Source organism: Bombina bombina, chromosome 5, assembly GCF_027579735.1.
Source record: "Bombina bombina isolate aBomBom1 chromosome 5, aBomBom1.pri, whole genome shotgun sequence".
In the NCBI taxonomy this organism is placed as follows: Eukaryota; Metazoa; Chordata; class Amphibia; order Anura; family Bombinatoridae; genus Bombina; species Bombina bombina.
In genome coordinates, this window is record NC_069503.1 from 343841808 (window position 1) to 343857819 (window position 16012).

General features: G+C 34.8%; 1 protein-coding gene across 1 annotated transcript in view; it reads right to left on the minus strand.

Annotated features, from left to right (window-relative positions):
- Positions 1–16012, minus strand: part of RAPGEF5 (Rap guanine nucleotide exchange factor 5) — a 603491-nt gene that overhangs the window by 78406 nt on the left and 509073 nt on the right. Inside the window, exon 12 of the mRNA XM_053714138.1 lies at positions 1499–1577. Coding sequence (XP_053570113.1) covers positions 1499–1577 — 79 coding nt within the window. The remainder of the gene's footprint in view (positions 1–1498; positions 1578–16012) is intronic.

A 16012-nucleotide genomic window follows, 5' to 3' on the forward strand; every position in this document is an offset into this window, starting at 1 on the left:
ACATTGGCAGCTAGCTGAGCACATCTAGTTATCCAATCACAAGAGACAAGTTCATGCAGGCACCAATCAGAAGCTAGCTCCGACTAGTGTAGGATATGTGTGAATTACTTTTCAACAAGAGACACCAAGAGAACAAAGCACATTTGAAAATAAAAGTGAATTTAAACATGTTTTAAAATTACATGTTCTATCTGAATCATGCAAGTTTAATTTCAACTTTCCTATCTCTTTAATTCATTGTGAATTTTTTTATAAGAGTATAATAATCCATATGATGCAAAACAAAAAAATACATATTAAGATACTGTAAAAAAAATAAAAAAATACTAAGAATGATCTAAAAACAAGTTTACTGAGCATCATTAAAATGCATTAAAGACTGATGGCCAGATTATGAGTGGAGCACAAACGTTTGTGTATGAGCGATAAGGGGTTTATTGCGGGTGTTTGCACTCGTCAGGCTTACTGCTGGTATTACGAGTTGAAAGTAAAAGCGATCACTTGAGCACAATCGCGATTTATGCTAGAATGATTACTGATTAACTGTTTTGCGAAACTAAAAAGTTGCATAAAACACATCAGAAATATATATATATCTGTAACTATATAAAATCATATCGATATATAGGTATGGATATAAATTATACCAAATAAACCTTAAATATATGTAGAAATATTTATTTATGAATAATAGAACATATTCTTCTATGTGAAGAACATTGGAATGTGAAATATTCACATATATTTTCATGTTGGATTAGCGCACATGAGAATATATAATTGAATTTGCATGAGAGTAGGTTTTTTTTCCCACTTTTTTCTTCATTGACTTCTATGAGGGAATACATGAACCTGCATGTGATATTTTATCTTCGGCTTTTTGTGCTCGTCGGGTTAGCGCGCAAGCGCAAAAAGCTTACTTCTAGTGCAGTTAACACTTGAGCGGGAGCGTTAATTAGTGCTGCACTTGTAATCTGGCTAGGAAAGTTTGGTATTTTTTCACTGTCAGACGTAATTTTGTATTTCCTACTCTGATAAACCCCCAACTGCATGATAACAATAATTTGTATACCAATTTCTCTTTTTAAACCTAAGTGCACACATGGGATAATGTAGGGAAACTCATGATAAAAATGTTAAGTCCTGAAGGTCCTGATTTGTAGACAAAACAAACAGAGAAGCTATGATATACATCTGTATCATTTAAAAATCCAGCAAAGAACATATAAGGAAAGATATAATTCTTTGCTTAGAAATAAGAAGAAAGGTTAAATTCATCCCTGAAAACCTTTTGGCACATGAGTTAGCTTTCTGCAGAAATAGTCCAGTCTAACCTAAATATAAGCTAAAACAACAAACTAGAAAGAAGGGCCACAAGTCTTTTTCTTGCCTATAACATTCTCAGCAATCCACCAGACATCATGTGCTTTCAATGTTTAGCAACTGCTTTTTATACATTAGAATTAAGGACAGGACCATTTGTGCTAATTAAGGATATTGTCTAAGCAATGCTTGGCACAAGTCATCCGTTGTCATGAAGACGGTGTACGTGAGGAGGAAGTCATCCAGTAGGGTATCTGTAGACAAAAACAGAGAAATTAAGTCACAAGGTGAATACAGGGTCTCATGGGACAACAATTGCTAGAGAAACAGTAGTATTGAACATACCCAAAGGGTACAAATTATGATGCACACCGCTTTAACAAGGAGAATCGCACTGAATTATTCAGAGTGTGTCCCCAAGTGTAGCAAGATGTAGCAGCCACAGGATACAGTAAAATACTATTTAAAGGAGCCTCAATTTGCATTTCTTATTATTTTATTATTTATTAGTAAGCCACAAAAGCCCTCCTATCTCAAGTGTAATCTCTTGAGCCTTCTTATTATGCTGGAATATATAGCCAGCGGTTACAAATCCTTGTCACTCAATGAAAAGTTGCATAATTATCAGGCTGTGGTCAGAGGCCCAATGGACTACGTATGGGAACAAGACTTCTAAGCTGTCTCTGGGGAACAAAGTATACTATATTAATACAAAATAAATAAGGTTTATTTTGGTTTAGTTCAAATTTTAAATTCCTTTAATGTTGCCATTATAACCTCTACAACCACTGGTGAAACAACAATCTCTTAGCAACCTTTCTTATTATCAACCTTGTATTTGAGAAGAAGTAAAAAGAAAAACCTATGGTCCCCTGAATCAAGTTACCCCGTTTTACCTTTGTTGATTGCAGTTTGAGACAAGCAAAGGCTTCAGGATCATAACAATCTAAATGACCCAATTACAAATATTATATGAATTTATTAATTTCCCATTAAGTTTACAGATGAACACTTAATATAGAACTCAGTGACTTCCTTACATTATTATCCCACATCTAAAGAATGTCTTTAACAAAATGACATTTCTGTTGTGTTGTTATAGAATATAGAACACAACAGATATATAGAATAACATACCATCCACATCTAAATGTTTTAAAAACAAAGTTACATGCTTTTTACTGCAATTATTTTCAATACACAAACTCCACCCAAGATTTGGTTTTAATCATAAAGTTAGTATAAAATGCATTCAGAGCATTTATGTAGCAGGGTTAGCAATGACATGTCAGCAGGGTGCATTTCACATTCTGAGAATTAGAAATTGCTCAATTTTCAGAGCTAAATTACATGAAAATAGGGCAAAATATATAATGAAAATATATTGCAAAGTTATTTTATTATACATAAACATTTTATATAGAAAATATCAATGTACTGTCCCTTTAAAATTAATCTTATATAAAACTTAGTAAGAAACACACAATAAGGTTTCCTGTAGCAGCCAAATGATACATTAAAATGTATTCTTTTCACATACATGTCAGCTTGCTATAGACACAGCAAGCTAAAGTAAAGCAATGACAAAAACTATTTCACCTTAGTAATGTCTACTGGCACAAAAGAACATGAAGCACAGTAATAGATATAATAAATAATAATAGTCTTAAGTATACACACAAGAAAGCACAGAAGTGGCTATGTTATCAATAAGTTGCAAAGTCTAGAAATGAGCGAATTACAATAGCTAACCCTTATGGCAGCTACAGTACAATGAAAAATTTGCAAGATATTGGGCTAGAACAGAGGTCGACAAATTTAGGAGCCAGTAAAAATATATAGGAGCCAGTCATACGTTTAGGAGCCAGACAGTGGTATTTTTATATAGAAATATGAAGAATAACCCAAAAAGTTAGGAGCCAGGGGTAAAATTCTAGGAGCCAGTGGCTACCTGGTTTTGTCGAGCCCTGGCATAGAAGATTTAATGAAACCTGCTTGTAATACTAATATCTGACTGAAAAAACATGATCCTGATCCTTGTCACAGTGGGTTTGGCTCCTTTATAATAATTGGAGTGCATTATTCTCGCAAGCATTAACTTCTTGATACATAGGGCCCGATGATAAAAGACTGCCCAGCATGGAGTTAAATCATGCAAAATCTGTGGGGGGGGGGGGGCTTATTTTAGCATTATATTGTAATATATGTGTCTCTCCTTTACACATGTAACCCTGCATAGCTAGATAAACAGCTCTCAAGCTAAATTTCTCCTTTCTAAAATTCAGATAAGCGGAGAGAGCTTTTTTTAAAAAAATTTTTTTAAAAAAAAAGTAAACCAGCACCCTCTATAAAAAAGGTCCATATGACATAAGCCAAAAAAAAAGAAAGCTTGAAAGTCAAAGAAAAATGAGACAATCTCATCAGCTTTGAAATAGAGACGACATGAAGATGAGACAAGATACTTCCCAAGCACTTTGTCTTTGGCTTTTTAAATTCTGTATGCAGAGTAAGAGTTTAGGTGAAAAATCTAGTCCATGCCTGAGAATGCCCCAGAAAAACCCCCCACGGTCAGCACATTGTTCATATGTCTGAAAGATTGTGAATTTCATTCTATCAAACGAGACTAACAACAAAACGGACATACCTATATTTCACTATAAAAAAATGTGAAAATTAAAACAAAGCATTGATGATAGACAAGATACACAGCAGGCAAATATAAGATCTTGATTATGCCAAGCTGGTAACTATAAGAGGCGCCAATGGTAAATAGTGATATACTAAGTACACAGATAGATTAGAATGCATACATATGAGATTACTGTTGTATCAATTATATGGCAAAATTAACTACTGTGTTAAATATATCAATTATATAATGACTATAGTATCAGTGTAACATACTGGCCAAATATAGCATAGCTGGCCAAAAAATAGAAGACTCAACCATAAAGAGCTTGACAGTATAGAGAACCAGAGCAATTTATATCATGTTAGAGTAATAATAATAATAATAATAAAAAAATGTCTTGTATAGAGGTAAGTCCAATCACAAAAGATATTGTGGATCCCGGCAGCTCCTCTAATGTGTCACGCCACAGCACAAAATAGATTAATCTAAAACTGAAAAGATAGAGGGCGCCATATGGTGCAGATCAAGCTGGAAACCAAAATCTAAATGGTATAGGTGCTGGTGGAATCTTACTCACGTGATGAAGAGCACAAATGTGCAAAACAGGCAAGCCGGAACCAAAGTGTCGTCCGGTAGACACCTAGGCACAGTGCAGGTGACAAGTATCCTAGTCCCAACCAAGGGGAGTCCAAAGATCTTCCTTAGTGCTAAGATGGATGTCAGGCAATGGGTCAACGATAAGAAAAAGGCCTTCTCTTGGGACCTAATGGCAAACTCATATAGCCTCTCTGCAGGAATTCAACGGGATATCTGTTTTGGATTTGATAGCTGCTTTGCAGAATTTCATCCTGCAGAGAGGCTCTATGAGTTTGCCATTAGGTCCCAAGAGAAGGTCTTTTTCTTATCATCGACCATTGCCTGACATCCATCTTAGCACTAAGGAAGATCTTTGGACTCCCCTTGTTTGGGACGAGGATACTTGTCACCTGCACTGTGCCTAGGTGTCTACCGGACGACACTTTGGTTCCGGCTTTCCTGTTTTGCACATTTGTGCTCTTCATCACGTGAGTAAGATTCCACCAGCACTGATACCATTTAGATTTTGGTTTCCAGCCTGATCTGCACCATATGGTGCCCTCTATCTTTTCTGTTTTAAAACATTGATTATTTAAAAAAAAAAAATATTCTCAACAATGTGCACTGTGAAACCTTGAAAAAGCAATTCTGGTGAAACGTATATCGGATCACTACGTGCGTCATCCATGACATCACAAGGAGGGGCGGATTCTTCACAAACACACAGATCGGCAACACTGAGCGGTGATATACTAGATACAGAACTTTGTTCCAAACACTGGTCACGCTTATATGAGCTTAATGCTATTCTGTATAGCGTACAAGGAAGACTTTATGTGCTGCATTCCACTACACCATTTTCTTAAGGTGCACAGGGTTGAGTATATTTATATCTATATTTAATGATTACATGCTTTTACAGAACCTGTTTTAACACAACCCATTTTGCAAACATGTTTCCTAACTCCCTAAGTGTTGTGTAATTATGTTTTTCTACTATCGGTTCTGAATTGATGTGCAAGACATAATTTTTGGGATATCTTAGCAATTATACATGTTAACTGCAGCAACGCCCACTGCCCATAGGCTGGACAACATAGGTGAAGTGAGTCATTTCAATCATGATCTCGTCTAAACATCGAGACCCCTCAGCAGCTTAATGGGCGTACATTAATCTAGCCCAATAAATTATTGAAATTCAATTCAAGAGAGACCACATTTTTCAGAAATCAAAATGTTTTTAAATCAATGAAGATAACAAGTGTTGATAACCGATAATAAACTGGTTACCGTGAGGAATGTTAAACATTCTAAGGTGTTTGGTTCTGGTTTCAAATCTTCTATTAGTAACTAATTTTATTGCCTTTTCCCAGCCATCTTCCTGTTTTGCTGAAACATCTGCAATGCAGTAAACTAACACAGGAGGCCGTAACTACAACTTGCAATTGTGATTTGTTTTAATGCCTTTACGTTTTTGAAACGATACAAGATGCTTTACATAATCGCAGCATGGAATTCTACATTTAGATATTTCCCTACAGTTTCTGCTAAAATAATCAGTAATGCACAAGTGAAGGGAGTAAAAGACTGATAACTGCACAACACACTCCCTGCTGTTCCAGATCATCTGTTAAACACTAAACTGAGCTTTCATTTTTTTACTGTCAGCCTCTGCATGATGCAAAATGTTTGACTATCTCAACTGCTCATCATCCATTCAATTTTATAATAATCACAATTACATGCAGATAATTGTTAGGTCGAATAAAAAAATAATAAGCAATATTATATTCCCTGGCAAACATATACACAGTGACCATGTGATTTTTTTTAAATTCTGTTTTCACTACTTTATGCAGTTTATAGAATACTGGTTTTGTTCCCACTCAAATAGTTAATGCAGCACCTGCCAATATCACCAAGACAAAGAAAAAAGAAACAGTCCATGTAGGAGTGTAAACATGGTCGAGCCTGTTATGTACCCACAGCAATAAGAATGTATAGTCCCACCACAGGGTATGTGATTATCCACACTACAGAAACATCTGTATCTGTTGTAACCGGGTTTTTCTCCATGTTTTATGAAGCTAATAAAGGAATTTTTTACTTTCTCAAAATCTGGTGCTCTTGCCTCTCTGTTTCTTAACTGGTTTTGTTCCCAGACTAGCACAATATTATCTATTTATTAATACATGGCCACATGTTTACATTACTGACCACCAGAATATGCTAAGGGAGATGACTTTGTACAAAGACCAATATAATCAGTTGGTTTAGTATATTCATCACAGTCATCAAGTACAGGAATTTATTTACATAAGGCAAAATAAAAAGAACAAAAAGGTAGTGATTGGAGAACCAAACAAAATGAAGAAATCTGATTTTATATCATATTATGAAGAAACTGACATTGCATATTTCTTTATAATGGTTATTTGAACACATAATAAAACAAAAAATAAAAACAAAGTTGTTTTAATGGTGAAGCTCAAAGAAACATAAATGTATTACAAATGGTGTCAGAATGTGATTTTTATGTGCATGTGACTGTGCATGCACGGACATTTAGGGCATGAATATGGCTTATGGCACTGAATCTGATTAAAGTAACAGACTTTAATGCAGGTTTCAGTTCTCATTGTTTGTTCATTGTAGCCAGACACAGTCAATAAGCTATATTGTATCTTTATTAAAAAAAAATACATTGAATAGATATATAATATTACAAGGATGGTGAACAAGATTGCTACATTATTTTATCTCAAGTAGGAATACAAACTAACATTTTTCTAAAATAAAGTACAATGCTCCTTTTTTTGTGAGACTGCTACTTTGAAAAGCTGTAACATATTCAGAAAGTGACAAGTTGTAGCTAGAATCCTGCAATTGGTCTTTTAAGGTGTGTAAAAAAGAAAGATCCACTAGAACATTGGCACAGCAATACATTGAGAGCTATTAGTAGTCATGTAGCTGACAGCTATATTGGCAGCGCATCTGATAATACGTCTACAAACTTCATCTAGAGAGGAGGGGAAAAAAGGAAATCAATAAAAAAAAATAACTCATTATGTATTTATAAAATCCCTTTGTTGATGAGCGGTATTTACCTTATGTCATACTCATCTCGTGCCATTATAATTGTGTCACATTTCATTTAAAAAAACAAATCTATTTCTTAAAGTGCCATAAAACAGGTTGAGATACGTGCATATCCTAAAAGGGCTAATTAATTGAAAACAGTTTGTATAAAAAAATGTTTAAAAATTGCTGACAAGTATTTCAAAATAATTTTCAAAAATAAGCAAAATTACATAGCTAAACTGCCTGGAGCAGCTAACTCCACCCCTCTTATCAGTGTTTAGACACAGGCATTGTATTTCAACTGAGTTCCCAGCTTCTAGGCATGCTCCAGCAGAAAATCCCTATTCCAGGGCTTGACAAACCCAGGAGCCTGGGATCCACAGGCTGCTAGAAATTTAACCCTGGCTCCTAACTTTTTGGGTTAGTCTCCATATATCTATCTACAAATCCCACTGTCCGGCTCCTAAAAGTGTGCCTGGCTCCTAAATATTCTTAACGGCTCCAAATTTTAAACAGATTTGTCGACTCACTTTTGCATTTTACCAAAAGAACAATAAACATAGATACAGCCATAAAAGGAATTGTGTGGGGGGAGTTAGGACTTTACAATTCAGAAACTAAAAAGAAAGGGTTAATGGCGAGGCACTGCCGTATAAATTTGCAGGTAAAGTAATTAAAATACATATTATATTGTCTCCATACCAACTTGTTTTATGTCCCTTTAAGACTTACTGGTTTATGTAACTATTATAGTACATAGTTTACAAGTGACATTGGAAATTATGTTTTGAAAAGAAGTGTATGCAGATATGCATGAAGAGCTACTTCTATCACTATGGTCACAACATTGTCATCAAGTCTCCTTTGTTACAACTGTTCACTGCAACCACCAATCAGCAAGCGCTACCCAGGGTGCTGAACCAAAAATGGTCTGGCTCCTAAGCTTAGATTCCTGCTTTTTTTAAAAAAAAGAAAGCAAGAGAACGAAGAAAAATTGATAATAGCAGTAAATGAGAAAGTTGCTTAAAATTGCATACTCTATCTAAAAAAAGTGCCCCACCAGAATTTTTGTTGTTTAAAAAGATAATCCCTTTATTACCCATTCCCCAGGTTTGCATAACCAACACTGTTATATTAATATACTTTTTAACTCTGTGATTACCTTGTATCTAAGCATCTTCTGACAGCCCCCAGATCACATGACATTTTATTTATTATCTATTGACTTGCATTTTAGCCTATTAGTGCAGTGTCTGCCACAATCCACAGGTGTGATCACAATGTTAACTATATGGTTCACATGAACTAGCTCTCTCCTGTTGTGAAAAGCAAATAAAAAAACATGTGATAAGAGGCAGTCTTCAAGGGCTTAGAAATTATCATATGAGCCTTCCTAGGTTTAGCTTTCAATTAAGAATACCAAGCAAAATTGGTGATAAAAGTAAATTGGAAAGTTGTTTAAAATTACATGCCCTATCTGAAACATGAAAGGTTTTTTTGGACTTGACTGACCCTTTAAGCATAAATGCAAGTATAATGTAATTTGGCCATTGGCCATTCCTGCAATTAGTAACTGGCTCTCCTTACAAAAAAAAAAGTGTTTACACCCCTGCTTTAATGGAAAGGAAATCTAGCTAATGTGATACAGACAGTCATGGGCACATTTGATAACACTGGTGGAGGCATTTTCAAGATATGGAATCTTAAACTGAAGAAAAAATGAATCAGCATATAGTGGTGACAAGTTTCCTGTTTTACTTTAAGTATCAGATAGAAGATAATGATTTATAATTGCCATTAACGTGAGGAAAGAACGGAAACACGTATAAACATTTCCGAAGATGATATATAAACTGTAGTTATTGGCTATTCACAAAATTATCCGAGTCTAGTTCTGAAATTATAATTTGGTTTCTGACAAAAAGTTAATAACTGTACTTTAGCCTTCTAAGGAAAACAAAATCCTATTGTACATTGGAGGTATTTTAACTGGGATGTATGGAGACACAAAACACCTTGTAAATACAAGACAGTAGTATTGTAATAAATGAAAATGCTAGCTGAATATAAACACTTTCTGAATGCATTAAACACTTTGGGGTTGATTACAATCTTGTGGGTATTTTTTTGGGTAGATATAAATTTCTGAAAGTCAAACAGTGTTATCATTGTGTGATCACAATCCTAAAATGCTTGTATCGTTGATACTCCTTAAAATAGTGAGGACAACACAAAATCTTTATCTGACTCTGTAATCTCCATGTTTAATAATCCAAAATTTAAATGTGTACAATTAATGACAAATAAAATGAGATTTCACAGTTAAGCATTAACATAAAAGGTAGAATGAATCCTTTTAATATAGTGTGAAGTGATGATAAATTTCAACAAAACTATAAGTCACAAAAATGGTGCCAATAAACAATGAAAAATGGCTGAATGTGATACATCCAGACTGAAAAAGACTCAACTGAGCCAACCCCACCCACCACACACGTTAAGATTGGCGACGCCAATCCAGATTATTTTATATAATATTTTTTTTGTTTTTTTCTTCAATGTTCCTTTAATGTTGCATTTTGTTCAAAATCATGTTTTACAAATGGCCTTTCTTTACGCATTTTGTGAACTGCATAGGAAGGACATTTAAAGCTTAAGAATATAGTATGTAATACAATGCAGAAGGTATGGGTTTATTATATGTAAGGAAACAAGGTGATCTCTGACAGTCCCCAGAAGCACGTCTGCAATACAAAAGAAATAGAAGATACATGAGGGTATCTTTAGTTACTGTATTGTGTCAGCTTCAGGCACAACACTGCAATGAGGTCAAAACCGTATAAAACACCATTTGTACAGGTGCAATGAATTGCTTATCCAAAATATATAGCAAAATAACCAGCATTTAAAATGAATATTCCACAAATAGACACAAAATACAAGTGATATATCATGACTACAGGTTTTTTTTTGTTTTGTTTAGTTTTTTTAGATAAATGCAATATCCAAACTCTGACCTTTTACATGATGGCCCAGAATGAGTCCATGTAAGGTATTAGATAAATGTAATGCAGAAGAGACCAATGTGTATTGATTTACTAAGCTGAAATCTATAAGGTATGTATGATATCGTGATGTGAGACGCTATATATCGCTTATAAAGTCACGGGGGAATAAATGGGTAAGTACGTTTGAGAAACAGAGAAGGAACATGGGTCAGGGGTGAGGAGAGGGGATTAGGTCACTGGTGCCGGAAATGAAAGAAACTGAGACAGTTTAAAATGACTGACAGGTGATCAGAAGGATTAAAGTGCAAAGAAAAACAAATTGGAACTGCAAGGGGTGTCATAATTATTTATATCAGTGTTTGACAACCATAAATATGTTGATAAATTGCCATAGTAAGTATAAAATAGACAGTTAACCCACTGACTGCCACTGGGGGCTATAACAAATGGCTCAGCAACACACTGCTATGATCTTTAGCAGTCATGGGATTAATGAAGAGAGACAAAGACAACAACATGGGACACCTGCCTAAATTTATATATATTCCATAAAATAAAATCTTACAACTATTTCAGTGACCACAAACTATGTAATACTTTACAAAGAGCAAAAGCAAGTTTTCTCTTTTTTTTTTTAACACAAGCTGTTATATGGGAAAACTCAATTGTAAATTTAAATATCTACAAGTGTTTATTAGTATACAATCTCACATTATAATTGAATTACTATGATCCCTTATTGCAAGAGCAGCACACTGCACAGCAATGCATAATGGCCTTCTCTGGTTAAAACAGATAACTATAGTGAAATATTTTCTATCAAATGCCCTATTTGTAATCTTTGCCATTTTTTTTATCTATCCTTGAAAAGGGCTAAATCCGTGCTTATAGTAATGTTTCATTACATTGTTATGCCGGCCCACTGGGATGAACTCTTTTTTTTTTTTCTATGACAATTCCAATTAACATCCAATCAGTGTGTGTGTCATATGACACTCTTGAAGTCCATCCCTTTGAAAGCCCTTAAGAAGCCTATGTAGAAATAGGGTGCGACTGCTTTCTATGCCACAGACCAGCCAAAAGAGGAAATGATGGGGGCAGAGGAAAAAAAGATGCTAAGTAGGATTAGAAATCTTGCATCATAAAATATATATACACTTGTCTAAAAAAAAAAGTATGCAGTTTTGCTTATACTATATTTTTCATTGCAACAGTCAAAGTCTGAAAATTACAATTACTTTAGTCATGCTTTAAACTAGATTGCTCAGTCTTGACATAAATTGCATAAAAAAAAATCCTCTTGGGTTATATAAGGGACATAAATGCATTTTTTTTAAAAAATAACACCCATTCAAAGGGTTAAACTCAAAGGGTCAAGTTTACAGTTCTGGAACAGCCACATTCGGTATCAGATGAGTACACTGCCAGTGACTGGAACATACACGTCTGAGGAGGCACAAATTTAACTATGCATTTAAACTCTTTGCAGAGTTAACAGATAGTATAAAAAATGTGTATTTTAACCATTTCAGCTTAAAACTAGGATATCCATTTAACATGTTCTTCTAAATCAGGATAAAATTGATGATGGAAGTTAGAGTGTGAATGCCTGTGACATTTACTGTGTGTACATGTACATAAAGATGTCTCTAAGGTAGTTCTGTGCTATTCTGTATAAACATGTAGTATCATATTCTTTTACAGTGAGCAGCCATTATAAACTGCATCATCTCATGTAAGAGGTCAGCCTACGCATATAATAATCCCTCTTCCTTTAATGTCTGATATATGTCTTATCAAAACAGATGCTGCAATGTCCCTTTTGACTGGAATCCACATGCAGTCTATACAGTATACACTGAATAATAAATGTTTGTTTTTCTTTCCGTATGTGGAGGTTACTGGATTATTACTAAAGACTTGTTTAGCTCAATGATGCACTAAAACAATAGCAAAATTGTTTATGAAAGATCAGAGAAGCTACCCCGCCTTTGTACTACTATGCGTAGGAGAGGGATTCCTTTTATTATTATTATTATAAAACAAACATGAGAATAAGCTTTGATTGAAAATGTAATACACTTATTAATAATTAAATTTATTTAAAATGTCATGAATATGTAACTGTGTTAATCATGACAGAAATTCTAAACTTCCCATAAAATAGTGAACACAGTTTGAATAAAAATAAGTTAACTAGCAAGTTTATCAAACATTTACACTGTCTGTAGGCTCAAATAAACAACTTATCTTTAAAAAAAAAAAAAAAAAAAAAAAAAGCAATAGGAAGGCTTCCCACAAGATTTTGCAGTGTGTCTCTAGGAATTTGTGCCCATTCAGCCAAAATAACATTTGTGAGGTCAGGCACTGATTGATGTTGGAAAAGAAAATTTGGCTCACAATCAGCACTCAAATTCATCCCAAAGGTGTCCAATGGGGTTGAAGTCAATCGTGTTCCTCCACACAAAACTTATCAAACCATGTCTTCTTGGGTCTCACTTTGTGCACATGGCAGAGTCATGTTTTCCATAAACTGTGGCCACAAAATTGGAAGCACCAAAATGTCTTTGTATCCTGTAGAAATAAGATGACCATTCACTGGAACTAAGGGGCCTATACCAGACACTATAGTGAGTGATGCAACAGATAATAGGCAATATTTACTTGCTACACAGCTCAGCACTCAGCAGCCCAGATCTGTGAGTTTGTGTGGTCTACCCCTTCATAACTAGGCTTTTGTTCCTCCACTTCACGACAATGGCACTTCCATTTGACCAGGGCAGATCTAGGAGGGCAGAAATTTCATGAACTGAGCTGTGGCAAAGGTGGCATCCTATGAGAGTGCCACATTTAAAGTAACTGAGCTGGTCAGAATGACACTTTGTACTGCCAATGTTTGTCTAGGGAGATTTAATGGCTATGTGCTGGAATGTATGCACCTGTTTTGGCCATTTATTTTATAATTATGCTGGTAAATATGAACATGTCAGATGATTTCTCTTTAAAAAAAAAGTTGAAGTGATGGTGAACCAAAGCACAAACGCTAGGATTTACCATCACTAAAAATAAACATTAGTTTCTCTCATCGTTTTGTAAAAAATGATGCTAAACCCACCCTATCTGTAAAGAAAGAATACCACAAACGCAGCGCCACCAGCCACCCACGGTACAGCGCTTTCTTCAATAAGGTGATGTTTCCATCTCTAGACCAATAGCTGTGTGCCTCAACTTACATCCTAGCGTGACTATAGTTGGAAACGTCACCTCATTGAAGAAGAGCGCTGTACCGTGGGCGAGGGTGAGTATAGCATTTTTTTTTTTTTTTTACAAATGATGAGAGAAGCTAATGTTTATTTTAGTGATGATAAATCCCAGCATTTGTTATACGCTTGGATTTACCATCACTTTAATTTAAAATATATTTCTGGCAAAAATACATTTAGAAATTGATAGCTTTGGAGCAGGCGTTTTCAGGATATGGAATTTTAACGTGAAGAGGTTTGAAGCAGGCAAAATTAATTAGCATATAATGGTGATATTTGCTGCTGGTTTTATTTAAAGTATCAGATCGGAGAAGACAACCAGCCAATGACCTCTCTAATCAACAAGCATTTTTCTTCCTCAGGACTGCCGCTGACTGGATGTTTTTTGTTCATTGCACCATTCTCGATACACCATTGAAACGGTTGTATGTGAAACGTTCAGGAGTATTGCCGTTTCAGATGCACTTCGTCCCACATGTCTTGTACTACTATCATGCAACGTTCAAAGTCCATTAGCTATCTGCTCTTCCCCATTCTCGCTGCAGTTTGTATGCTTTACTGATAGTAGGAAGGTTGTTCTGCTGTATTTATACCAAAACTGTGGCCACGTGATGTGCAACGTAATGGAACGAACCATTTGTGTGCACAGCAGGGCTGTACTTAATAAAGTGGCCAATATGTGTATATAGTACATTTAAATTTAATAGCATAGCACCATTTTTTTAATACATAATATTGTTAACCCTGGTCTCTCAGTTATAGCAAGAAGAGAACTTGCCTTTTCATTCAATAGATTTGTACAATAAATTCTAACATTTTAAAATTATATCAAGTTCACAATCAAACTGATTCATCTTCCAGAACTATTTCATTTGTTTTAAAGTTTTTTCACAAAGTAACATTTTAGTGGCAGTTTAAGAGATGATCAGAGCAACTTGTAAAGAAAAGGGAATTTTTCTTCCCAAGAAACAGATCTGTGATCTCCCCTAAAATATAAGTGTCCTAAGCTCCATATACACAGATGCATAGCATGTTACATTCTGTCTATTTACACTAATCTTCTTCTGCTTCCTCACTGTACAAATTTGAATTCATTTTGCAGTTCTTTGATGTGGGCAGTATATATGTTAGAACTGAAATGACACAATAAGGCTTATGGTATGGCACACCTGCAGCATTTCATCACCAGCAAGTTATTTCATGTTAAATTAAAAATATCGACCTAACAAACCGAGCAACAATGTATTATTTTTCTAGAGGTTAAACTGTAAAGTAAAAATAAACTTTAGATAGAGCACGCAATTTAAATTCTCCACTTTACTTCTATTATCAAATTTGCTTTGTTCTTTTGTTATTTTTTGTTGAAGAGTAGACGATGCACTTCTGGAAACTACCTGAACATATCTGGTGAGCAAATTACAACAGCCAGATATGTGCAGTCATCAACCACCAGCTAACTCCTAGCAGAGTGTTGCCGGTACGAAGCGTATTATATATGCTCTTAAACAAATGATACCACAAGAATGAAGCAAATTTGATAATGGAAGTAAATTGGAAAGTTGTTTAAAACTACATGTTCTGTCTGCCTTAAATATAATATAAATCTAAATTCAACTAATTCAGATAGAGAGAATAATTTAAAAAAATCAAATATAAATGTTTCACTCAGTCTCCTTCGTTAAAACATAACCTCTTCCAACAAGAGCATACTGGGATAGGTTCAGGAGCATACATGTGTCTTGAACACTATGGCAGGAATGTTTGAAACAATGTGTGTAGCACTTTTGATGTTTGTGCATAGATTGTAAACGGGGTGCTCAGAGTTTAATGTACATAGTGTAAGCCAAATGTTCTACCTACTGTGCTTATGCAAAATGACTACTTAAGAAACACTATTTGAGGGCATAACTATGCTGCACCATAATTCATAATCACATATTTGAAAACATAATATTGGTTGCACAGAAACATGGGAATGTTACAAAAATCTTGTATTCTAATGGTTAGTACTGGTACATCACACTATCTATTGAGTGTAACTGTTGTAGAATTAAACTTTTTTTCTATATTAGTTTACTAGCTCTAGAAATCCAAATCCCAATGGGGCCCCTCATAAAGCTGTACCCTAA